This window comes from Haemaphysalis longicornis, unplaced genomic scaffold (genome assembly GCF_048455015.1).
Source record: "Haemaphysalis longicornis isolate Haplotype H1 unplaced genomic scaffold, Haemaphysalis longicornis Haplotype H1 scaffold_2, whole genome shotgun sequence".
NCBI classification, from domain to species: domain Eukaryota; kingdom Metazoa; phylum Arthropoda; class Arachnida; order Ixodida; family Ixodidae; genus Haemaphysalis; species Haemaphysalis longicornis.
Genome location: NW_027526295.1, coordinates 202,144,944 through 202,170,843, shown reverse-complemented (window position 1 = coordinate 202,170,843; position 25,900 = coordinate 202,144,944). Strand labels below are relative to the sequence as shown.

The 25,900-nt window shown below is 47.3% G+C and overlaps 1 protein-coding gene across 1 annotated transcript in view; it reads left to right on the top strand.

Annotated features, from left to right (window-relative positions):
- Nucleotides 1-25,900, top strand: part of LOC144169797 (phosrestin-2-like) — a 239,963-nt gene that overhangs the window by 196,048 nt on the left and 18,015 nt on the right. Inside the window, exons 5-6 of the mRNA XM_077699156.1 lie at nt 18,593-18,723; nt 23,249-23,393. Coding sequence (XP_077555282.1) covers nt 18,593-18,723; nt 23,249-23,393 — 276 coding nt within the window. The remainder of the gene's footprint in view (nt 1-18,592; nt 18,724-23,248; nt 23,394-25,900) is intronic.

The window sequence follows — 25,900 nt, the reverse complement described above, 5'->3', positions numbered from 1 at the left end:
CGTCACAGAAAAAAAGTACATATCTCCGTGGGAGAAGTGCACCAACCGACAACAGCAGCCCTCCAAAAAAGTCCCGTCAGACGGCGTAACTCGTCCAAACCAGCTTAATCAGTAGGAATAAACTCCCTCCGTCAGCCAGCCGTGTCGGCGAAGCGAGTCAGTTTGGCCTAGCGCGAAGAGTTTGGCCTAGCGCGTCCTTGCTCTGTGACGGGTTTCCGAGTCGGCAGGGCGCTGAGGTTCTAGGACATAGGCATTTAGAATCAGGCTCGCAAAATAACAGTACAGCTTCGTTGTTGTTATTATTATTATTATTATTTAACCTTCAGCTGTTGCATAGACCATCCAGGGTACGGCGAGTACGGGCGGCGTACGGCCTTGGCGAGCCCTCCCGTTCGGCCGGGCGTAAACAGAAAGCGCCGAGGCATATCGGACTCCGTTGTACTCTCGCAGGCGCCACCGCCTGTGTCATGAGCGGGCTAATTACTTTCGCTGCTTGCTCGTTTTCGCTCGAGGAGACAAAAGCGGGCTTTTATCGCTTAATCGCGCTGTCCTCTTTGTTTCCTCTTCGCGCCGCTCTGAGGATCGCGAAGGCTTTTATCTGGCCGGCTGCAAACAGCGCGCGTTTTAAAGCGCAGCTGCGCGGGCTACAAACGACCAGCGACAGTCTGGTGTGCGCGCACAGTAAAATCAAGCAAAAAAAAATGCTAAGAGAAGACGTGATGTACTCATGCGGTAGATTTTTTTTTTGTTCACTTTCTCTTTTGCAGAGTAGACTCTTGATTAAGTTTGAGCTACTGATCATGTGCTTTGCTAGTAGCGCGCGAAAACTGGAGACTGCAATACGAGTGCTTCTGAGTACGAAGAATTTAATGGGAGTATTTTTAAACCAGTTTACGATTGCTTTTTCAAAATTCGTGGTTTTTTGCACGTGTTTACAACAGTGCTTTAAAAAATATATGGTTATCATATGTGAGCGCCGGAGAGGTGGGTGTTTTTTATATATATGGCCGGTATTCAATGGCGTGGAATGTATGCAGGCAATCATGCGAGTGCGCCGCCATATCTGTGGCCAAGCGTCTGTTGCTAGGCGACGTTGCGCGCACGGCCCCCAGATCAGGCACCCCTCTCCTCCTCTATGTTCTCCTCCATGCAACCATGTGAGTGCGCCGTCACTCGTTACGTCGGGCTCCGCGGGTTGGCGACACTTGTCCATGTCCGTGGCGCATCGGCCATGTCTGGCCGTTTCCAGTGTTGCCAAGCGAAGAAATTGACCGCTAAACTTTTGAACGAATACCATCTATAGCAATAGAGGACAGCAAAGTATACAGACAAGTTCTCCCATGTTGGGAAAGTTAAAGCACCATACACACGTAGGGTGCTAATTTTGATCTCCGGTGATCATCTAGTTAGTTTGCTATATATAAACCTTTCTCCTTCATAGGTACTGCTGTTACTAAGCAGCTTTTTGAAAATGTGCGGTCCTTGCGAGCTGATGTCGCGTTCAGAAAAGCTACGCCAAGCAATCAAAGTCAAGAAATAAGCGTCAATAAAGCGATTCCAAAAAAAAATTCCACGTCAGAAAATCTGCCGGGGATGCAAAGATACGCTTCGCTTATGAAAAATTATATTCACACGGGATTCCAACGGTAGGACCCAAGTGGTCTAAAACGGTTCACAGGAATCCACTACGGTGTGCTTCACTGCCCAGCTGTGGCCGCATGGTGTAAGTCTTGTGTTTATGCATAACAGTAAGACCAGGAGGATGGTTTGGGAGTCCAGTTGGTAAGGCACCTAGAAAGGTTAAACTGCACATGTAGGCGGGGATCCCCAGGACAGACTGGAAAAGGCGCTTGTCCAGTCTTTCGGCCTCCTGCCCTGTCTTGGTTGTGCCCGTCCACCTCGCTGTTCAAACTTTTGAGGAAAGACAGCCAGCAATGCGTCTTTCTCTTTTTTTTTCTTTTTTTTCTTTTTTTGCTATGGTGCCGGGGGAAGTACCACTCACACGACAACGAATCTGCAAAAGATGTTAGCTGCGATTATGCTGCTGGCAGCAGACCCGGTGCTGCCAGCAGCATAACCGCAGCTAACATCGCAGCTAACATCGGCACTGGAGCTGAAGGCAGCTCCAGTGTCGATATTGGCGCGATATATTAATTCAAAAGAAACCAGAAACAAAGAATGGAGACTGATGGAACCCGGCATCAGGGAAACTTGTTCCACCGAATTCCGCTGGGACTTCGACAGAGGAAGCTTCCTAACAGCTTGTAATGGGGCATTTATTACCCGCGGGGTGGAATGCACCTGTCGCACACCACGAAACGTAATTATAGTTGCGTAAGGAGGAAGTAAAGGCGATGCGAGACGACGCGATTGCTATATTGCGAACAGGGAGGGCGACGCAGAAGTTATATTGACCAACACGGAAAGGAAGGCACTATATCGGAAAAAAGAAATCGAAGCGCATGACTGGGAAGATATGGTCGCGGTCCATCGATTGGTCGTCCGGCATTCAGGAACACGACATTAATTTCCGATTGATTACAGGGAAGCCCTTTAACGTCCTGCTACGTTTTATTACGCAGTTAGCATTGAACGCAAAAACGTTGCTTTGTGCTTTTAAATGTCGTTTAGCAGAGATGGCCGCAATAGGTTCTGGGAAAATAGACGTTACTCAGCCTCACTTTATGAGCCCCAACTTTCAATGAATAATTACGCGAAAGTTGTAGAGATTGCAACAAAGTTCTTTGACTAATTAGATAGGCACGGCAACAGCTGGCCGTGTGTGAAACGTTGGTTATATAAAATGGGTCCGCCAGATTCCGGAAAAGAGCCCAAGTTTCCGCAGTTGCTGAGTATGAGCAGCGACATTACGTGAGCGTGCAAAGTTCGCTGATGAACTTTATTCGCACGTGTACCCCATCGATCGCCCATTTTGTCGTTTCCGCGTTGTAGTCTACCGGCATCTCATGGCGCAAAGTGTGGCGTGTTTCATAACGGTTTGCTTAATCCCGTTTGATAGGCAGCAGGGTTTTGCTTTACAGTGCGGCTGGGCTGGATGCGTTAACAAAAACAAAAAATGTTAGCATTTCTATGTCGGCGTTGGTAGAAAAATTAACAGCCTTCTCGTATACCCGCACTTCTTTTAAAATACTTCATCGGCGAATTTTTTTTCTTTTATTTCGCTTCTGCCCTACTACAATGTTTTCGTACACATATTATTGTCTGGTCAGCTCCCCTTGATTTTAGTGCTCCAAGAATTGTATTACGCCGTGCATGTATGTAACGGTCTATAAATCCTGACCGGGCGCAGAAAGCAGCGGCAAAGAGGGCTGCGCACATATATTAGCATCCTCGCTCTGTTTCCGCACGCACCAACTCTTTCCTTCGTCAAAGCGAAGGAACGTTTCCTGTACGCGAGACGCTTGCTTGGAAAAACGCGTGATAAATGCTCACGCCAGCGCTGCCAAGAAAGTGCCGCTTCGAAACTCCCCGAGAGCTCGTTAATTAAACTCGTAAGGTCGTCCTTATTATTGCGCCCGCTACGGGACGGTCGTTAAATGCTGCGGAAGTTCGTGAAAAAGTAGTTCAACGTTTCGCTTGATTCTACTCCAAATACGAGACAGCCATTACGCAGCTTGGCGCCGCGGACCCTGCTTCTCCTTGCGAGAATGCAAAAAAAGCGATGTGAGTGACTACAGTAACTGATATCGTTCTTTTTTTTCATACGGGCTTTTTTATTACCTTGGAGAAAGCTTCAGCTTGCACCTCGCATCCTACAGCCTCGCAAGCGTCTGGCGACATAAAATGCAGGCGCTGTCTCGTAAAATCTACTTGGGAGGCAGCTTTTCTTCGTCGTGGTTCCATACTTTCGCCTTACCAAAGCTATAATTTACAGTACTGCGTTCCTGGTTACTCGCTGAGAGTGCCCTGATCCTCAAATGCGACTTTTTTTAGCGTTCGCGGAGCTCGAATATGGTGCAAGGGCTTGCTTGTTGATTCGACCCCCGATAAATAAAAAAATTCGGATTATCCGGACTCGTAGATCGGTCCTAGGTGAACGCGTGTGTTACCTAATGTCGCCAAACGCTCGTTAGTTTGGACAGGCTAATTCGGACGATCCCCACGGGGGGACTTAACGTAATTGCCGACCCTTAGCCACGCCATTCTGGGGACAGTAATTGGTGCTGGCCGCAACCGCCACCACTACGCGGGATTGAAGCTGCGGCTGGGCCGCCGCGAAGCGGAGAGCAGAGCTGCGCGGAGCATTGAGCGCAGGAACCGTCGTGGTGGTGGTCGTGAATGAGGCCAAATTGGCGCTGGTAGCGCTACTGAGAGCGCATGATAAAGCAGCTGGCACCATCTAACGGAACGTACAGGAATTCGGTCACGCAATAACCCGCTATGTAAAGTCATGGTCATGCGGGAAACGTTTCGCCGTCATTCTCATATTCTACAGGGGTAGACCGGAACGGGGTCACTGCAGAGATGCATTTTTGGTGTTCTCAGTCATGATATCCGAATTCACGTGTTTGACGCTGCACGATTACTTGAAAGAGAGATGGATGCGGCTTTTCAAAACTAGTTTCTCGAAAGAGGGCTTGAGAAAACCGCCAGTGATAAGCCAGTGATAAGCCATGTATATATGAAGCACAGGTAAAAGGTACGAGAAGTCGCTTTAGCATAGTGCCGCTTGTTATCGTGGTAACCTGGTGCCAACCTGTGCATGCTCCTTGTCCCAGTGCATGTTCAGATAGCGTGCGGCGCCCCCTCGATCCCGGCGGGTTGCTGTAGTCGGTCGTGGATCACGTCGTGCAAACACCTGTTAACTGGGGTAAAAAAAAAAAGTGTAGTGCAAGAATGTACTTTTAAAGCGAAACTTTTTTTTCCCTGACTGATCGATGCAGCTGCACTTATGTGCAGCTGGCACATGAATCAAGCTGCAGTTTGCGTCCTTCAAAAGTCAGGCGATCAAGACACGCATCCCCAAAAGATCCAACCAGACCAATAAAAAATTCTGTGCCGCATAAACACTCCCCACCAACGCGGCCCGTTCACGAAAAATGAACTTAATTGCCCCGGGTTGTTGTGCCTGCCGATCAGTCATGCGGCACTGCCACAAGCTGTACAAACCCAGCACCACAAAAACGTCATAAGCTACCCATTAGCATCAAGAAAAGACAGAAACCAAATGGTGTACGGAATAGTTTGAATTTCTTGAAAGTCCGCTGCAAAACGTCCAAGAAGAACACTGCGCCACGGCAAAACACAAAACCATGATCTGTCGTCTCTTGTTGATTGCATGGGCGGCAATTGTCTTACCAAGGAATAGACATTCCCTTTTATCGCAGCCATGTCTTAGCTGGAAATGTAGAACAATGAAACTTAAAGAAGAACGTTTTTGCATTTGGTGGGACACACATACTTATTACGCATTTTAAAACATTACTTTTGTGGTGGCCTAATTAAGGCTGGCGATAAATAGGCACACGAAATTGACTTTCAATTAGAGTTCTCGCCATAGTTTTCTAAGATATTCTAAGGAATGCCTCGCGGTAAGAAGGTTAGCAGTTTTCATAACCTCCTTGAGGAATCCCCATGGCTGCTTCGTGTTAACTTCACTTGCACATATAATCATAAAAGGCAAATTGAAACTTGTGTACTGCTGAAGAATAGTTAGTAAAAGGGGAGGGGGGGAGGTCAACCAATTTGTAGAAGAAAAACGAGACACAAGTTGATGCACAAACAAATGCCTGAGCCAAGCACCCCCAGCGTTTAAAGGAAAAACAAGTTGTCCCTGCGCATAGGCTCCCGTTGAAAACCCCACACAAATGTAGCAAAAACTCTATGTAGAGCCTGAACTTTTGATCGCGCATAGTAAAGCCCTTGAAGCCCATAAAGCAGCTTTGTAGCAAGAAAGACATTACATACTTGGGCACGTGCAAACACAGAGAGGTCTCGCCCTTTCCATGCCTGTGATGCGCGCTTAACTTGCGTGATTGCTGACGACCAATGAGGCCCTGTGATCCGTATTCGGTGTAAAGGCATGCCGAGGTACTGAAGTGGGGCGCTATCCCAAATAATACCTGCGAATCTGGGTGGTTTCGTCCCCCATTGTCCGATCCGAAATCCCTTAGTTTTTTTTTTCATATTAACATCCGCTCCAGACACATCACAGAACTGCTTAGTCACTGTAAGGGCTACCTGGACACTCATTTTGTCAGCGCAAAAATACGCTATATCATCTGCATAAGCAAGCACCTCAACTTCGCACGAGTGTAAGCAAAAACATTTCACTCCTTGACTCTCCTTAATGCTGATACAAAGGTTGTACAATGCGAACAGCAAAGGTGACAGGGGGCAACCTTGTCTGACAGACGACTTGATCGCAACCGGCTAAGGCAGAATACGATTCACGATAAGCTGTGTACTTCACTCGTTATAGCAAAGCCTAATGCCATTATACAACACATCGCCTAAGTTGACTGCTGCCAGAAATACGAATAAGAAATCGTGAGACCCGATCAAACGCTTTCGCGGGGTCAATCCGCCTCTTTCACAACCCCACTGCGCATGCGCAATCCCCTAGCGGCCAAGTCCCTAAGCAGTCCAGTAGGGGCAGCAGACGACATTCACCACAGCTCCCGCACAAGCGGGAAGGGGTCCTGGTTGTATTTACATCGTTTTATTTTTTGTGTGTGCCCGTTGTGCGCGGAACAATGCCCATAACTTGTGCTGCGTTCCGCTGTAACTCGGAGTGCCGAAAAGGGAACGGTGTCGGCTTCTATCGCTTCCCGTCGGCCGCACGCGATCGACTACGGCGGCTTGCGTCTCTCGCGTCGGCTCGGGTGATGGGAACTTTAGGCTTAGCATCCTGGCGGATATTTGATAGCTGCTATCTGTGCAACTGCGAATGACTATCCGCAACGCAACTTTTCACTACACTATCATCCCCTTTCTCGCATGTGGAACTCTATTGAAGTTATAACTTCCGTTTGAGCGATCGGTGACCAAGACATCTGCGCAGCCTGTTTCGATGCTTCCGCGCAGGTATCGCCATCTCTCGGCCGTTCGGCGCACCGCGCGCCGCGGCGACCGGTCAGCGTAGGCTTGCATCGCGGCAGATATATCTGATCGCCGCTTTTAAAATAAGCCCTGACAACAATCCCTAGCACAATTTTTCACCACACGAACACCTACTTTCTCGCATGTGGAACTTTTTAGCGATCAGATTGATTCAGAAGAGCAGCGACAAGCGCGGTTGCTACCGTGGTCTGCGCCGGCTCGAGCCGCTGAGTGTGCCGAGCTGCAGGCGCGGCCGGCGTGTGCGCGGACTGTTTCCGAGGGCAGAAAACGCTTCACGATTGCTTGCTTTATCCATTTTTTTTGCGAACAAACGCGCAGAATCTACAAATTCTGCTCAGCGATCATCGTAGTTGACCATGGAGCAAAAACAGTGGGCGCAGCGACGCCGACGACGCATCTCATGCGCGCATCGGGCCGTCTCAAATTCACGCGTACGACTAGTCGTGGCGACAGTCGTAACGATCAGTCGCATGCGAATCGCGTGTACCAATCGTACAGTGGGGTCCACTGTTAAAGGGAAACGGCGAGCGCGTGGCCACTGCGCTACGCGAAGCGCCGGCGCCGAGAAGTGGCGAGAATCGGAGACAGCCGGCACATGCGCACTGGCCGCATGAGGCGGGAGAAGCCGCTGTGTCGTCTGCTACGGCGCTTCGCCCGGCCGTTCACATCCTTCGAGTGCGAGAGAGAGAGAGAAACAACATCTTTATTTCCGGCAAGTTGTGACGCGGCCTAAACGTCACGTTGGCGGGCCGCTCGGCTTCAGCTGCCTACTCGCACCGCCCCTTCGCAGGGCTGCGCTTTCGGCCTCTGTCGCTCGAGGGCCACCAACGTCTAATCCCTCAGCTTGAGCGACGCAGCGGAGCGCCGTAGCAGACGACAGAGCGGCTTCTGCCGCCTCGTGCGGTCAGTGCGCATGTGCCGGTTGTCTCCGATTCTCGCCACTTCTCGGCGCCGGCGCTTCGCGGAGCTCAGTGGCCACGCGCTCGTCGTTTCCCTTTAACAGTGGACCCCACTGTACATGTGTCCAGCGCTTAAAGGCATTTTGCGAACTGCCGGCCTTTGTTGAGCTGGCGATCGCACTTCATGTCAGACGACTCCAAGTACTGCTCGCTCTGCTACTCTGACGGCACACGGATCTGACAGAGATTTCTCTGCCAGCCCTCATTCAGTGATAAGAAGCCGCCTGGTATTATGTGATGACCAGGGGCTGTCATCTTAAGGCGTTATAACAGCAACACAGAAGAAAAACTTCGGCTGCTCCTCGCCGTAATGCGGGACTGCCGTGCATACAACGAGAACGCAGCTGGAGGAAACGCCGGCAAACCCTACAGCTTCAACTTCCGCTAGGCACGCTAGGTGGCAGCACACCGCAATGAAAGAGGCGGATTTGCGTTGGGGTCACCGGGTCCACCGAATCAGACGCGCACTCCAAGACGGAACGAGCAATATGTATATTTGTTTGGGTCGAAGCAGTTTGGATTTAAAGCGAAGCTTTCGTGGTCTCATTCCATCCCGTCACCAAAACTCTGTGAACAGAATCCCTTACGACAACCATCGTTCTCGTTAGACTAAGCGGTGTCTGATTTTGTTCTCTGTTTTTTCCCAGTGTCGACACATTCGTAGTAATCGTATTCTAAAACCGCGTTTTCTGATTCCTGGTGTATAGATAAACGGCTGGCTACGACATACTGAGTGTACTCAGTTCTCCGCAATCGCTTTTCTCCAGACTAACGGCTAAATTTGTTCGAAAATAAGTAAGCTTATACCCGGCAAGTCCATTTAATTTGCGGTTAAGAAAGTGAGTTGTTTCAAGCAAGTCGTTTCCCCTAGTGCCACTAAACAAAATGAGTCTATAGTTTCCTCGTGCCAGCTGTGTGGGGAAAGCCTCAGGGCTCACTTTTCCTCAGACTACTCCTCCCCGCGCAGATGAGCACCTTCCTTGGTCCGCCCACTCCCTCCCGAAGAGAAAAGCCAACAGCGGTAATGTTGCGGTGTCGTAAAACCCGGGGCGTTCGCGTTGCTACTTCTCCACCATTCGCCCTTACGAGTATTGCCAAAGACGCAATCCGGAACTATAGTTCTTGCTTTTTTGTGTGTGAGAGAGAGAATTAGCTTGCGCAGCATCCGCCCTATTGCAGTTCATTCTACCATTCCAGGCTCGTAATTGCAGCAAGTGATATCAATCAGGACAAACTCATTACACCGCTGATTTTTTTTTTTCATTCACTCCTTCAATAGTCCTCCCGGCCATCATGTTATGAATTAATTCCAGATAACAGGCCCAAGGCCTGTTGACTGCCTTCCTGGTGGATGCGAAAAGCAAAATCTCTCGTGTGTGTGGATCTGGGTGCACATAAACAATCCCCGGGGGATTTAAATTAGTTCGTAGGCTTTTACAAAGGTCTGTTTAATAGGGGTTGTTAATCTTGATTTGAATTTTTTTTAGCGAAGCCAGTTGGCCCGTTTTAATGTGCGTTGCAGTCTTACACCACAACCCGACGGATCGATTTCACTGCACTAGCACAATGTTACCACCTAGCCATCGGACTAGAATATAAGTTGCCGAAGGCTGAATTGAAGGTATTCAATGTCACTACAGCAAAAACAAGGCGAAACTGCCGCCGTTTAATCACACGCAGTGAAATAATAATAATCAATCAATCAATCAATCAATCAATCAATCAATCATGTTTATTTACGTGCCCAGGAACAGCCAGAGGCCTGAGTGCTGGGGCACGGATAGTTACATGAAAACAAAATGCAAGAAACATATTGCAAGAAACAAACAAGCGACAAGACACACACAAATTGAAGTAGCGAAAATTACAGAAATAAAGCACAGGCGGAGCCTGGGTACAGGTAAAAAAGAAAAAATAAGATGCCTTTGTGGCTCAGCTTATTGTAATGAATACACAACAAGTAGAGAACAAAGTCTGACAGTAAGACGACAAAGACAATGACAAGAGTATAGAGACAAATGATAAGACAAGCATGATAAGTAAACAGTTTCAAAAACAGGCAACTATATTGGTTAAACACAACCCCAGAGAAACCAAATTTCAGCAATATAAAAAAAAGAAAAACGAACGACAGAGATATCATAGATGTTTAACATACTGTGTTCAACAGCGCAGTACGGTAAATTGTAAAGGAGCTTTGAAAGATGTCAAGGCGTTCAGATAAGCGGTTGTAGCAATTCTGTATTCTGCGCACAGGAGAATGATTGGAGTTGCGCGCAGCGGTCAAGAAAGGGCGATGCGACCTGGTGGGCCTCTGTGGAGCACTAAACTCTAAACAGTTAAGCAGGTCCGCGCAAGAAAGGTCACCATGAACAATTTTGTGAAGAAATGTATAGTATGCACGCCTACGTCTGCAGGTCAACGAAGGGATGGAAGTAACTATGGGTAAGTCAGAATCAGGATGAAAACTGTGATTGTGATGACGGTGCTTAAATATGGATAAAAACTTCTTCTGCACACGTTCTATTAATTCACTACTAGATTTGGGGATGCCGTTCCAGGCAACAGAAGCATATTCTAACTGGGGGATACATATTGCATTGTATAGCATTAGAAATGGATCTGGAGAAGAGAATTCCTTTGTAATCCGACACACATTTCCTAGACTTCGGAGCGCTCGGCGGGTGATGAGCTTAATATGAGAAGAAAAAGAGAAGGTACTGTCGAAAAGAACCCCGAGGTCCCTAATCTCCTCAACCCTTTGCAAAGGAGCTCCCTCTATACTGTAGGAAAACAGTAGATAATCAATCAATCAATCAATCAATCAATCAATCATGTTTATTTACGTGCCCAGGAACAGCCAGAGGCCTGGGTGCTGGCGCACGGATAGTTACATGAAAACAAAATACAAGAAACATATTGAAAGAAGCAAACAAGCGACAACACACACACAAATTGAAGTAGCGAAAATTACAGAAATAAAGCACAGGCGGAGCCTGGGTACAGGTAAAAAAGAAAAAGAAGATGCCTTTGTGGCTCAGCTTATTGTAATGAATACACAACAAGCAGAGAACAAAGTTTAACAGTAAGACGACAAGAACAATGACAAAGTATAGATACAAATGATAAGACAACCATGATAAGTAAACAGTTTCAAAAACAGGCAACTATAGTGGTTAAACAGAACCACAGAGAAACCAAATTTCAGCAATAAAAAAAAAAATAATAATAATAATAATAATAATAATAATAATAATAATAATAATAATAATAATAATAATAATAATAATAATCAATCGTTTATTAACGTGCCCAGGAACAGCCGGAGGGCCTTTGTGCTGGCGCACGAAGAAAAAAAAAACAGGCAATGTAAGATGCCCACACCTCAAAAGTAATGCAATTGAAGGACAGCGATACTGACAGACGCACACAAAAATTACACGCTGTCGTACACCAGAATATACATGCACCCACAGAAGACACAAACACACACATACACACAAAAACAAGTACAGTGCCTTGCAGTAAGGCATGTGACATCACGCCAGTGGTCGTCATATACAGATAATTTCAAAAATATACATAAATGTTAACAAAGTTTAGCTGCATGGAAACGGAGTGAATCAAGATAGCTTAAATGTAGGAAAAGGAGCATGGAAGGAATGTACATGTAAAGAAAATCAGACATGGAATAAGGGGAATATGTAAAAAAGAAAGTCTTGTGTTGTAATCACTTCATGCTCAAGTGTCCGCATGTGAACAGAGAATAAAAAAGGTCACTTACATGACAAGCTCACAGACATGTTTGCGGAACTGTGTCGAGGAATTATTAAATATGTCTAAATATTCGTTGTAATGATTGTACGTACACTGGAGGCGAAACATGGGGCACAAGCCACGCAGACAGCTCGGATTAAAAAATGGGTCGTGTCTTTTGGTGGTTTTTTTGCGGCACATCGAGTGTAACATGTTGCAGCATTTCACCACAAGACACTGTGCCGGGAATGGTTTTGAACAGGAAAAGAAGATCATCCTTATTACGTCTGGAGTTTAAGCACTCTAGCTTCGGTACAGAGAATGGCCCAAAATTGTTATGGCTAGCAAAGCGATGATAAACTTTTTTCTGGACACTTTCAATATGCATACAAAGTATTTTGCATTCGCTATTCCATACCACAGAAGCATACTCGAGCTGCGGACGACAAATAGTCGTGTACAGCTTGAGAAAAGAGCCCGGCTCCTTGAACTCCTTTGATAGGCGATATATAACGCCAAGAGATCGGAGGGCCCGCCGAGTGACCTCCCGGATGTGCGGGGAGAAGCTCAATTTACTGTCGAAATTAACACCAAGATCCTTAACCTCCCCAACACGTGGTAGTGCTTCACCGCTAATGTTATATGAGAACAATGTGCTGTCAGTTTTTCTAGTGTAGGTCATTACCTTAGTTTTCGGTGTATTAATAAGGAGTTTGTTGCGCGAGCACCAATCTGAAAAAGACGTGATCGCTCGCTGGAGAGCGGAACAGCTCACGGTGTTTGAAACAGCCTTAAATATTTTGACATCAGCAACATATAAGAGAAAGTGACAATCATGAATTACTCAGGAAACATCATTTATGAAAACTGAAAAAAGAAGTGGCCCCAGAACAGATCCCTGAGGGACACCACTTGTGGCCTCGTAGGAAAGGGAAAACTGCCCGTTTGCATGCATGAATCATGACCTGTCCGATAAATAATTACGTAAAAGGGACGTGATGGATGGTTGTAAATTGAGTTGACACAGCTTTCTAAATAATATATCATGGCAGACGACATCAAAAGCCTTGCTCAAATCGAATTAGACGACATCGAGTTGTCCTCTTCCCTGCACAGCTTCGGAAGCATGCAGCATAAAATTTACAAGATTAGTGGTGGTCGATCTCCCAGCGAGAAAGCTGTGTTGCTGAGGTAATAATATAGTTTTTACGCTGAAAGTGAGTAGTGTATGTAGTGCAGTCTCGAAGAGTTTTGAAGCAGCGCAGAGAATTGAAATCGGGCAGTAGTTTGGGGGGGCCCAACTTTGACCCTGACTTAAATATAGGAACAACCCGCGCAATCTTCCAACGAGTGGGGAACTTACCGGTATTGAGTGACGTTCGAAATATACGCGCCAAGGCCGGAACAAGAAGATCCCCAAACGCCTTCAGTACTACCGAAGGAATGCCATCAGTGCCACACGAAAATGACAGCTTTACTCACTTTAGAGTTCTTGATACAAGACTTTCCGAAATAAAACATTATGAGCTTTTATCGTACCCCGGAAACACTTGAGGGGGGCAGGCTGCACTTTCCTTGCCGAATACTGAACTGAATTGTTGAGCAAAAGCATTAGGAACGTCAGGAATGCTGTCACCCCTCTTGTCAATGAGGTTAATATCTCCTGGGTTGTTTATGGAAGTTTATGCACGGACATGGCCCCAGAAGGCTTTAGCATTGCGTGGCGCATCAGCTTCAACCGCGGCAATCTAACTGGACCTATCGCGCTTAAGCAGATTTTTACAATGCGACCTGAGTTAACCGAACTCGCTCTGCCACCTCTCTTAGCCAGTTTTTTTTTCTTTTGCTTGTTTGTGAGCTCTATTCTTCCTACCAAGGGCCTTTCTTAGTTCAGATGAAAACCAGTACGGATAATTGCTACTTTTTTATTTTTTTAAGTACAAATCTGCTTAAGCCATCGTGAAGAACTACGGTGAAAAAATCAGTCATTTCGTCAGCGTCATTGAGGGTGTCCAAGGGTGACCAATCCGTCTCAGCAAGGAAGTGAAACAAGCCACAATAGTCCCCATGAGCGAAGTTGTAACCACAGACACCTGGTGTGTTGACGGGAGGACTGGTGGGCAAGGGATACGTTAGAAATTGAAATGAGCATGGGGGGAGTGAAACCTGTCAGGTTTTACGAGGTCAATATAACTACGCGACACCTCAACGTGTTCTATGTTAGTGAAAGACAAGTCCAAAACGTTTCCACGCAAATGCCTAATGAAGTTACATTGCTGTGACGAATAATAATAATAATAATAGTGATAATGATGATGGTCGTGGTGATGGCGGCGGCGGTGGTGGTGGTGGTGGTGGTGGTGGTGGTGATGATGATGTCCATCCTTGTGCTATAGCGTGCTACACAGCAAATAAATAGACACATCTTTCCTCGTTTTGCGTAAAATAGCCACCCGAATAAGTAGCCGCCGACATCGCCTTTAGTGTGAAGTCGGCGTCACAAGAAAGATGGGCACAACGTCACCTTACAAACTAGCACTCATCACAAAACGATTTGTCGGAGCTGCGCCTTCAGAGTGGTTGACGTCGAGCTTAGTCCTCGGTTAGCCGCAGCCCCGTACGGAGTCGTCATTCCTGCTTGAATTCCCTCTACACCCTCATAGCACAATGGAAGAAAAAAACTTACAAGTGGTTGTGCTGCGGCAATCAAAGAATATTGCGCGAAATCAGCATAAAATCCTGCTTACAAAGCTTCCAGTAAAAGTGACAGTTGGGCTAGTTGGTGTTGATGCATCGTAAGTAGCGCTTGAAACGGGACGAAAGACGGTATGTGCGTGTCTTCTCTTCTGTCGTCCCGTTTCAAGTGCTACTTACGATGTTACAAAGCTTTGTCTAGGAGGAGGAGAAAACTTTATTTGACAGTGAGTTCGAGCTCGTAAGTGGGCGGAATCCTCAGTCTAGGACTTCGTTGGTGCGGCCTGCCGTCTTCGCCCCTACCCCACAGATACTCTGTGGGCATGCAGGATTTTGCTAGTCTTCAGAGCACGCGTGCGTGATTCAGGGTGCAGGCACGTACTGTTTGCATAGGCAATTAGGCCTTGCAGTGTTTGCGCTCCAAGCAACACGCGCTGCCGCAACGTATACGCCTACTTTTAAAACACAATTCGATACACCACCGTGGAAATTTACATATCTATGTGTCTATGTATTGCTTTTTTAGGATAACCAGTGATGTCCCTTGCAGGGAATTTTCCTTTTTTGTGGGAATTTTCGGCTGTAATTTCGGCCCAAAGGGAAAAAGGGAATCTTTAATAAATGCAGGGAATTTTAGGAGTGGTGGAGTAAAGAGAATAATAATGTCAATAAACCGGACCTCGCATAAAACGCAGATGCAGAGCAGATTTTATCGTGGGTTGGCGACGTGAAGACGCGTAAACGTAATAGGCTGGCTAGCGATACTCCAGCTCCACCATGGTAGTACGTGCCAGGTTCAACTCCAAAGGGATTTGCTGCAAGAGCTTCAAAGTTACGCCGAAGCACATCGCTCTTCACACAAAAGAGAACACCCGAGTGGGCTAAATGCACAGCTGATTCATTTTGGTACTACGCCTGCGTAGTACGGGAAAAAAAGTAAATAAAAATGCTCAATTACCCAACAATGTATTGTTCTTTTTCATGCGAGTAGTTTTAACTTAGTGCTATAGACTTTAAAGTAATCGTGCTGTTTATAGCCAAACGCTGCTGAGCGGCAGATGTAGTGGGATTTGGTTCACGCTGAAACTCGGATTCTCTGGACAGTGTCTGCGTCCGGAAGGCGACGTAAAGTAGAAATAGCTGGCGCTGGGTAACGCCCAAAACCGAACAGGAATCCACGTAAATATCTATCAGCTGCAAAAAGAGAATGCAAGGAAGTTTTCAGGGAATTCTTGAGACACCTGCGGGGAAAAGGGCTAGAAAAAGGGAATTTCTGAACATAGAAATTGGAATTTTTCTTTCCGATACGGAACATCACTGAGGATAACAGCAGCAAATGTCGGGTATGCGCCATAGCTTAGGCATAACTTTTCGCTTTGAGGTGGTGAAGGGAACATTTATGGGGCTGTTTTTTGTGAGAGTGCACCCACCTCAGTCCAAGGATCCATGAGACAACCAGGTGGTTGCCGCTCTGGACGCCAAAAGAACCTGACTCTCCAGTTCAATGCTGGTTGTCAGGTTCTCCCACAGCTCAGAGAGACCTTACAGCGTCAATCGGCCCCTCAGTCTGATGGGAAATGAGGACCTTTTTTCGGTGGGTACCGGTTGACGACGTTTGGCCTGAGGTCACTTTTTACAGGCCAACGTCGTCAACCGGTGTCCACTGAAAAAGGACGGTGGCCTTTAAAGCGGGACGTCAGGCCTAACGTACTACGTTCAGGCTTAACCTTCGGCAACCTTAAAGCTGATCCTCAAGACGTGCCAAGCAAGGTCATACTATTTATACGTCGACCCTCAGGTACTGGTTGACAGCGCTACGCCTGAAAGCGCGACATTATAGCCAACTTCGACATCGTATGCCGACATCACTCCCTCATGCGCATTAGCGTTTCGAAGGCGGGTTATAAGCCGTTAAAGATGGGAGGCTTCACAGGGCGGACTGGTTTCAACATCCGCGAAATTGGCTTAGGCAAACTAATAGGGCCTGCGCGCTAAAAACAGAATAAATTGTAAAGGGAGAACGCAACGAAATATCTCGGTTGGGGACTTTCTCAACGCCCAGGGCGCGTCTGCTAGAAACTCGTAATATTATATGACGTTATTCCGAGCAGTCACATAAACTGGCATCTCGCAATAGGCCGTACTGGTTTTAAGAAGCTGGTGAATGCACAGTATTCCTTTCCGTTGGTTTGCTTTCCTGCAACTACCAGATTTACGTTCTCCTCGTCGAGCCCAGAAATAGCCCGCCATGTACGGGTCGGCATCGTTTCATTAATGCTGGCATTCTGAGGTGGCCTTAAATCAAATAGAAAGCTCTTTTATTGTCACAACTATTTCAGTAGTCGCAGGTGTGATCATATGCGTGGGAAAGAGGGGACGTAGATGCTTAGAGTATTTTTGGGTTGAAGGTGACATTGAAGACAACACTTGTTGCAAGCAAACCGCGGCTGAGTGCTAGTAGCGACAAAATGTCTGTTCGCACAAATTACACCATCTTTCGCAAGCGAAAAGTTGGTTACGAGTCTTATCCACCAGCCTGCATTGTGACAATATGTATATTGTTTCTCTATCAAGGTTTTCGCGAAACGATGACTCTTCTTTCCGTTTCGCCATTGGGTGGAACTAATCACATGACGTTCGTAAAAGCAGCGCGAGAGAGAAAGGTTTATTGACGAGACGTTGGTTGCACCTGCGAGATAAGCCGGTTATTGCAAGCTTACGAAGCTTTGGTTGCCGAAGTGGAATAAGGTTACAATGCTGGAATTCTTCCCACACAGAAGTCTCAGTTAACTCCTCCAATCGGCACCCGGTTAAAGCACCCGCACCTCCCACTTAGCGGCGACGTTGTGCTCGCGATTTCACCACAGGGGCGCCTCATCGCTGGTGGCGAGAAACTGCCATCCCCGTAGTCTGCTGGACAGAATTTTCCCGCGCACCTGACTCAACACCGCCGAATGTGCTGCTCTTTTTCCGCTGAGACGCTGCGCTGAAGAAAATTATTTCCAGCATTTTTTTTTGCCATGGCTTTGTAGTTGACGTCACGTACGTTAATGAGGAGTTTGCGTTGACCAAGAATAGCACACCATTCAAAACATGATATCGACCTCGAGCTTATACGTCTTATCACTTGTATACGCATTGGGAGAGGTCCAGATATCCTAAATAGGCACTATTTCCATGATCAGTAGGGTCAAAATAAAAGTGTTTGCATCTGTGTGTGTATGTGTGTGTACTTCTCGGGGACGACCGCCGTCAACGCTCGAGAGAAATTACATTTCCTCGTACTTTTCACTTACATTCTGCGTCGTCTGGTAAAAACATTGCCACCCCATTCTAAAGACAGTCGAGAAAAGCGCTAAGGCTAGTTTCTAGCATCAAAACCGCGACAAAAGTGCGTCGTAACGTTCGCTAGAAGTTCGTTCAATCGACCGTCAAACCTTCACAGACCGAAATCGCAAACGAAGAAGGAACTCATGCGACGATTTCTTTCGAAGTAAGTAAACACATCTCCGAACGATCTAAATGTATACCGATGCGTGGTTTATGAGATGAAGGTGTACTATTGCACTCTCCTTCATGATTGATGCGTGTATTGTCTTATATAGAAACGTTATTTTTTCGCGATTTTCAAGTAAACGTTTTGACGCAATGAAAGCCCTGTGTCACGCACGCGCCGTGTGTCCATAGAGCTTATCAGGGGCGGTATTCTCGTAACTGTCCCTTTTGAAAACGTCCCTTTTGCGTCCCTTTCATCGTGACGTAACTTCCGGTTAAGACGTGAACGTTGGCAGCATGGAGGAAGGTTGGCAGTAGGTTTGCCACGCTTGCGTTACGTCACTTCCGGTGGTTGGCTTTTAGCCAATCAGGATTCGCCAAAAGGGACACTTTTGAAAGGGACGCAAAAGGGACAAAACTCGAGAATACCGCCCCTGAGCTTTTCGGTCGACCAACCGGTCAATGGGCAAATGGATTAGTCTTTTGTCAGGACGCCCTCAGTCCCACTGAGAAAGGCTTTGTTTCAGGTGCTTCGCTGCTCATCCACTTTCGCAGGGTCGGAATGGCGAGTTGAGTTTTCTTTCGCTCTTCTGCCTGTCGCGCAGTTTCCCCGCGATGCCCCGGTGTCGACGGTGATGCAGCGGTTGACCCCGGAGTCCGGGGACACGTGTGGAGTGCGCTACCTGGTGCGCTGCTACACGCTGCTCGACGAAGAAGAGGCGCCGGCGCAGAGCAAGTAAGAACGTCCTCTACACCTCACCCTAAAATGAATCAAGCTGACGTTTCTATATACCTCTCTCTTTTTTTTTCCTGTTTTTAAGGGCGTGAAAATTAGGACCGGGGTAACTGGGTTGGGGAAAGTGCTTGTCAAACCGAAGTCTGCCAGTGCGTAGCTTCAGGGTGCGCAGTTTTAAAGGCAACTGCAAGTTGTTTGAGAGGGTGTAAACTCACGCTCTCCTTGTCTCATTCTGGCAGAAAGAGCATTTCAAACGGGACACGAGAGTTATTTCCTGACGCTCTGTTAACCCCACAAAAAAAAAAAGGCAGAATGCAAGCAGCGCGGCTCCACCGCTATGCATTTTCTCTAAAGAGAAGCTTATCTGGCTAGGGTTTCGTGTTTTTGCTCTGTTCTAGAACAAAACTCCCGAAGCGCCACGTGCCTTTGAAGCGCGAAACGTTGCAAAAAGAACTTCTCGGTGTGTGTGCTTTTAGCATGCGGCCACCACCGAAGTCGCACGCCGTTCAGAAGATGATTTGGACCTGAATCTTATACATCTCATCATTTTCATATTCGTCTTGAGTAGGTTAACTATCGATAGGTATCATTTTCAAGATCACTGAAGTCAATGAAGGTATTTGCGTTAATGTATATGTCTTTCTTGTGATGAGCGCCAGCAAATTTCGCGAGAAATAAAACTGCTTATACCTTTCCCCCGAACTTTGTGTCACCTCTACGTCATGTGTTTTTTTAACAGGAAAGTGTTTTATTCCAGGATTCACAACGATTTCATTTACGTCACATCCGTGATGGAATTGATGCCAGTAGAACAAAGCGAGCGGCCTGTAAAGGGTGTACCCCTGCACGCAGGGTCTTCTTGCGGGGAAGCAACCTTTAGAACCAAATAGTACGTTATACTGTGGGTTGTTCGTTTTCGGGTTTTATATTTTAGCACGAAAGGGTTTTATGCCGGGATACACCCAGATTTTACTGACGTCATGTCCGTCACGGAAATGACGCCAGTACACCCTTGCCGAAGTGACCCGCCAGTAGGACGTCGCTCGCCCAAGACACCCACAAGACAGCCCCCGACCCGCAAATCATGCTCAGCTGCAGATTTCACTGCACATTTCGTTTTTGTATTTTACCGATTCCTATGACAGGGGAATCAACCATAATTTTTAAGCTAGCCCCGCGCTACCTAGAGTAAGAATCCGGTTGGGGTAACCCTCGGATTTTGCTTTCAGGCTTTCTCTGAACTTAAGCGTTCTTGGGTTAAGTGCCACCGGCAGGTTATTGTCGAAGACGCTGAATTTGTTTCTGCACGTTCTAGCGAGGATACACATGCCGTTATTTTAAAGTAAAGGAAAAAATGGACTCAGCTCTACTCTTGTCTAACACGTCAGTTTTTCTGTCAGGAACAGTGACAGCTGCCATAAGCCTGAAACGAGGCTCTCGAAACGAAGAACTGAAAGAGAGGCTCAGAAATAAGAAGAAAATTCTAAAAACGAAAAAAAAAACGCTTTGACAGTCGATGAGCGCGTCTTATTCTCCGCCGGAATCTCGTTATTCAAATTAGGCTGAACGCAAAGTGATAAAAACAAGCAACAGTTCTGTAGGTTCTAGTTAGCAGCCTTTTTGTCAGCATACTAGGCAGGCATGCAAACTGAATCTTCTTTACTCCTCTGCGTTCATTTCCCCCCACGTGCGCACACGAACACTTATTTTTTTACTTTGTCTGAGCCCCTAAAGCTCATTTAGAGATTAGCGGCCCTCGGGAATTGGCTGCACCTGCGCTTCATTTGTGTAAATAAGCCCGTTCTTAAGCTGTCATTTTGTTTTTCGTTCGACTGCCTTTTAAACACACCTGCAGTAGTGCCGGAGAGCCTAGAAACACGTGTATTTTTGCAGACCCCCGCATTCACTAGTGAAAAGAAGTGTTGCCTTGAACATCGGAGCATCGGTGTCGCTGTCACTGTTAACTAGGGAAACACGAATAACTAGGGCACACAAATAACATTCTTTAGGAGCATCTGTGGCTTATTTGTTTTTTTTTAGGTTTTCAATGTACAAATTCTAGAAACAAATATAAAAAATTGTGGTTGATTCCTCTCTCGTATGAATCGGTAAAACACAAAAGGGGAATGTGCAGCGAAATCTGCAGTGAAAGAGCATGATTTGCAGGTCGGCGGCTGTCTTGTGGGTGTGCTTGGCGAGCAGCGTCCTGCTGGCGGGTCGTTTCGGCAAAGATGCGACCACTTCGGTCCTGCTCCGTCGCGTGCACGGCAGATGGTTGCGTTGCGACGAGCTCAGCTTGTGGAACGCGAGAGACAGAGTTCTATAGTTTGAACCGTGAACGCGCAAATGCGTTCCGCTTCCCTCTAAGGCACGTTCGCGGCATTCGCCCGTCGGCGTCGTTGCCTTTTTGCGGCGCGTTTACGGGGTCATCGCTATCAGAAACGGCACAGCTTATGCTGTCCGATCGAGGCGCCAACTGTCGGCGCTCGTTAGCGTCATGACGCACTACTCCGCTTCACCTCTTCTGCGGCACCAGCCGTACCAAAAAAAACTTGCGGTTTCTGCTGTGTTCATTGTACTAGCGTCATTTCCGTCAGTGAAATCTTGCTGCATCCCGGCATAATACAATTTCGTGTTAAAAAGTCAGTTAAAACTGCGTACGTGTGAGACTGCGAAAGAATTGAATTTTATTTCAAGATGTTCTAATCGTGGGTCTCTCGTGATTATGTACGTAACGAGTGGGACGTATGCCTGGCGTGTGATCTTCCCCAAGAACGGCTGAGGGTGTGCAGGCTGGTGCACGCGGCCGTAGCTGCAGGGGGCGCGTGCCTGTTTGCTCGCCGTGCGGCATTTTCGTGTTCCCTTGCATCTTCTCCTGAGGCCTACTTCTGTACGCGACCGCGTTTCACAGCTGCCGATGAGGACGACGCTTCAGGAGTTCGTCGCAGTAGAGAGCGCACAGCCATACCGAAACGTGTGCAGTGTTGCGATTGTCTTTTCATTACCATCTTCATTACCGTCATCCGACTGCGTCATTTTATTCTCTGTGTTTATGCTATGACGAAAAGGCTCGGACAATCGCCATTTTTAGCGACACATATGTGCTATTATGGTACACGTTCTTTGCTACTATCGTAATTAGCATGCTCAAATTACTCATGTAGGACTCCAGTGCTGTGATTGTTTCCTCCTATTATCATGCTCATCATCCTTTTCCCGTTGCGTCATCATTTTATTCTCCCTTAATATGACTGAAAAGCTTGGCATAAACACGCTTTGGCACTTCCGTAATTAGCAAGCTCAAAAGACTCCTTGTAGGTGTGCAGCGGTGCCATTGTGCCCTTCCTTATTACCATCTTCGGGGTGAGTGAGTGAAAGTCTTTTATTAACACATGCAAGGATGACCCAGGGGCCGCAAGGGGTAGATTGGGGAACAGCAGAAGGGAGAGGTTGTCCGTAGGGGATTTTCACTTGAAGATCCTGGAGAGGAATAATCAGTTCCTGAATGCGCAGATAAGAGTCCTCTTCCCTTTGCGTCGATTTCTATTTCTGTTTTGTTCTATTTTCCCTTCTCATTTAGCGTAATGGCGCGTTCCCTCGGAGGGGGACTGTTTCCTTCTTCATTTTTTATTCCTCCTCCTTATTCTTCGTCGATTCAAGGACCTTCGCTAGGTCCCCCCTTTTGATTGCTAAAACCGAAGCTCTGCATGGTGCAGGAAATACGCGTTAGACATGCGTTCTGTAGGATCCCGTTTCGAATCCCAAGCCTGCTTGATTTTCTTTTCTTTGTTTTTGTTATGTGTGCGCTGTCGAGCATTTTCCAGTCCATTTGGAAAGGGCCGTGTTCCCCGCTCCTCACGGGCTGTAGGGTTGGGTGATTTTTTTTTTTTCTGTTTGATGTACAGCGACTATACGGCGCCGGCGTCATGCAGGACTTCAACAAACATGCCACTAACAGCTTCGATGTAAACACAATGAGTGAGTGAGTGAGTGAGTGAGTGAGTGAGTGAGTGAGTGAGTGAGTGAGTGAGTGAGTGAGTGAGTGAGTGAGTGAGTGAGTGAGTGAGTGAGTGAGTGAGTGAGTGAGTGAGTGAGTGAGTGAGTGAGTGAGTGAGTGAGTGAGTGAGTGAGTGAGTGAGTGAGTGAGTGAGTGAGTGAGTGAGTGAGTGAGTGAGTGAGTGAGGAAGGGAGGGAGGGAGGGAGGGAGTTTGTTGGACAGTTAGTTAATTAGGACACGTCTAAATCACCGTATATTATTATTATTATCCCCCGCACATTGCAAAAAATTATTATTGGCGAAACGGTCAAGACACGCGTTTAGAAAAGCCACGCGTGGCTTTCCGCCGAGGCAGAAGAAAATGTGTAAAGCCAATCATAAATCGGAACCATTCAGCTCCTTTTCTTCTTTTTCTTTACTCTGCGCCCGCCTTGTCGTTCCGTTTTCTTCCATTTACGCGAACGCCACAAAAGGTGTGTCTGAATAATCTCTTCCTCCCTTTCCCCTTGCCACCTTTTTGCATCGCAGAAGCTGCGTGAACATCAGCATCCGCAAGGTGCAGTTTGCCACCACGCCGCGCCCCATCAGCGTCGGTCCCCGGACGGCGTCGCTGACCAAAGACTTCCCGCTCAACGCGGGCAAACTGGTGGTCGAGGCAAGCCTCGATAAAGAGGTGAGCGGAGAGCAGAAACGGGCACCGGGAATGACAGGCAGGTATACTGGGACAGCTAAAGACTTCGAAGGGCTGAGCTCACATCACTTTTTCCGCCCTCGTTACAACACTAACATGGAGTAGGAAAAGAAACGTTTATTGTTCCCATGATAGGAAGAAAGGAGGGCGGAGGGATTGTTGCCGGTCATCCATGGTGGGTGGAGTCCCTAGTCCGGGATGCCATGTCCAGCTCGAACGGCGCGGGTCACCAGGCCGCGCTGGTTTTCCAAGACCTTGCTGGTCAGCAGAACCTCCCACCGCTCCGATATCGGCGCCACGACCGACCTCTGTGGTCCAGGGTGCTGGGCATCCCGCCTCGAAACGTGCAGCCGTAGTTAAAGTGCGCCAGGCAAAAAAAAATAGTTTTGAGACGTCCCTACTTCGTGCAAACTCAAATACTAACGAATGTGCTTGCTGTGTTGGCTTAGTCATCAATTTTCTCCACTCGTTTCCCATTTGTTTCTGTTCTTCCTTCTTCGCCCCGGGATATCCTATTTACTGCACTACACTGTCGACACGGGTAGTATGTTGTGAGTCTTGTGACATAATAACCAAGGAAGGCATAATTCTCAATAACTAAAATCCTGTCACTTCCGGTTTTTACATAAGATCTGTTGGGAAAGATCTGCATTAGCTGTGTCGCCCATAAAAGACTCATTTCCAGCATAAATGTTCAGCTGCTCAAATTCTCAGTAGTTTGTACGGAAAAGCCTCGAAGTGGTCAATTGATCTGAAACATTTCCTCGTTTCTTTTTTGAAATAACGTATCCGCGTTGAGGTTGGTATAGTTCGAAAAACGACAACTTTGAGGTAGCTGTAATTAGCGGCTGTCTTTGGAAGGTAGGCCTTTATCTAGCCCAGGGTTAGCGCACGATTCTAACGCGCCTCCGATTTTAACGCGCAGGTAAGTTTACGTAGAAAAATTGAAAAGAATAATTTGACGCCGATTCGACCTCGCACGTGTAAAAGACATGGAATCCCGTACCGGGAAGGAGAATGTTTTTTTTTTATTCACGCATGTGTGTCAGCAAATATTCCTTGTGCTTTATGAACTTGCTGATCTATATCTACATGACATTAAAACTGGATCGGCGAACATTGAAAGTTTTTGCGATTTCAAGTGCCTTCAGCTTCATAATTTTACACGTGAGGAGCCGTCAGTTCACGAATTCCATGTGGGAGTCTTCATGTTCTAGAAAATGTCCGTGGCCCGTGCTGGTTGAGGGTTGCATAAAAATATGGCTCTACTTTGTTTGCGTCAATTGCGCACTCATCTTTCTGGGACGCCCAGCTTGCATGATGCTGCTCTTTTCCCCTCGCTGTCAGCAAGTAAAATAAGCTGGCGCTTCATGGGCGCGTTAGAGAGGTACCTTTTCGAAGCCATGACGACTGAAACAAGGGGCTCATTGCAGCAGCAGAAATATGTGCAAAACCTTACTATGCCCAGTCAGGAATGGGTGCATCAAAGTTTACATACATAATATTGATGAATTCTTTCGGATTGGATTGAGTTGGATTTTGGTAGCAGTTAATGTCCATTGAAATGCTGCTGGTTGCTTTCAAGAGGATTTCGCTTTTGAGCCAGATTGTCACACGCACACAAGTCTGAAGGATATTTTTAACACGAAATGGTGCGGTTAGAATCGTGGAAATACGGTAATACCCAGTGTCCATCAACTGCTCGCTGCCCTATGCTCTTCCAGTGACTTATATGGCAATCCCAAGGAAACCTTGACCTTTAACGCAGGACAGCGCGTTTCCCACCTAAGTGGATTTTGCTTCACGAAAGCAGCTACATAGTCCCCCGGGGTTGCTTCCACCTGCCTAGTTCGTCCCGAAAAGTGGTGTCCTCACTTTAGCTTCGGAGAAACAAAGTAAACACGGCGTGAGGACGTGAAGTCGTGGCCGCTTATGTCGTGTCCGCGTAATCCGTGACGAGTCCGTACTTTGTCGTCAAGGCAGGTACACAGACGTGGACCCTGAAGCATGCTACAAACGTCTAAGAATGCGCCCTGATTGTCGTGGCTTAAGCACAAATTACACACGCCCACGCGCACGCGCCTACACGCATGGCTTAGCTTGCAGAGACGGGGAAAAAAGGAGAAGCAGGAGTGGAATGGAAATGGCGTTGCTACGCGGTGCAGGGTCTCCCGCGTGCGTCGTCTCGTTTAGGGAAAGAAAGACTGCCTTGATTGCGGGGGACGTGGACGCCGGCGCTTCTGACTCGATTATCGGCACCTGGGAGGAATAACGGTGCGTGCCCAGGAGCCGCGGCTATTGGCCGCGGATGCTAGCAGATTGAAATGAATACGTTCAGCCGTCCCTGCACCTGTAGGCGCCCAAATGGACCGTCCTTATTTATAGCGGCTGTTTCAGAAACTGTCCGGTGACTCTTTTTTCGCCAGACATCGGCCGAGAGAAAACGAATGGGAGGACACTCTGCCGTTTCCTTCTTTCGCTTGCTTAGT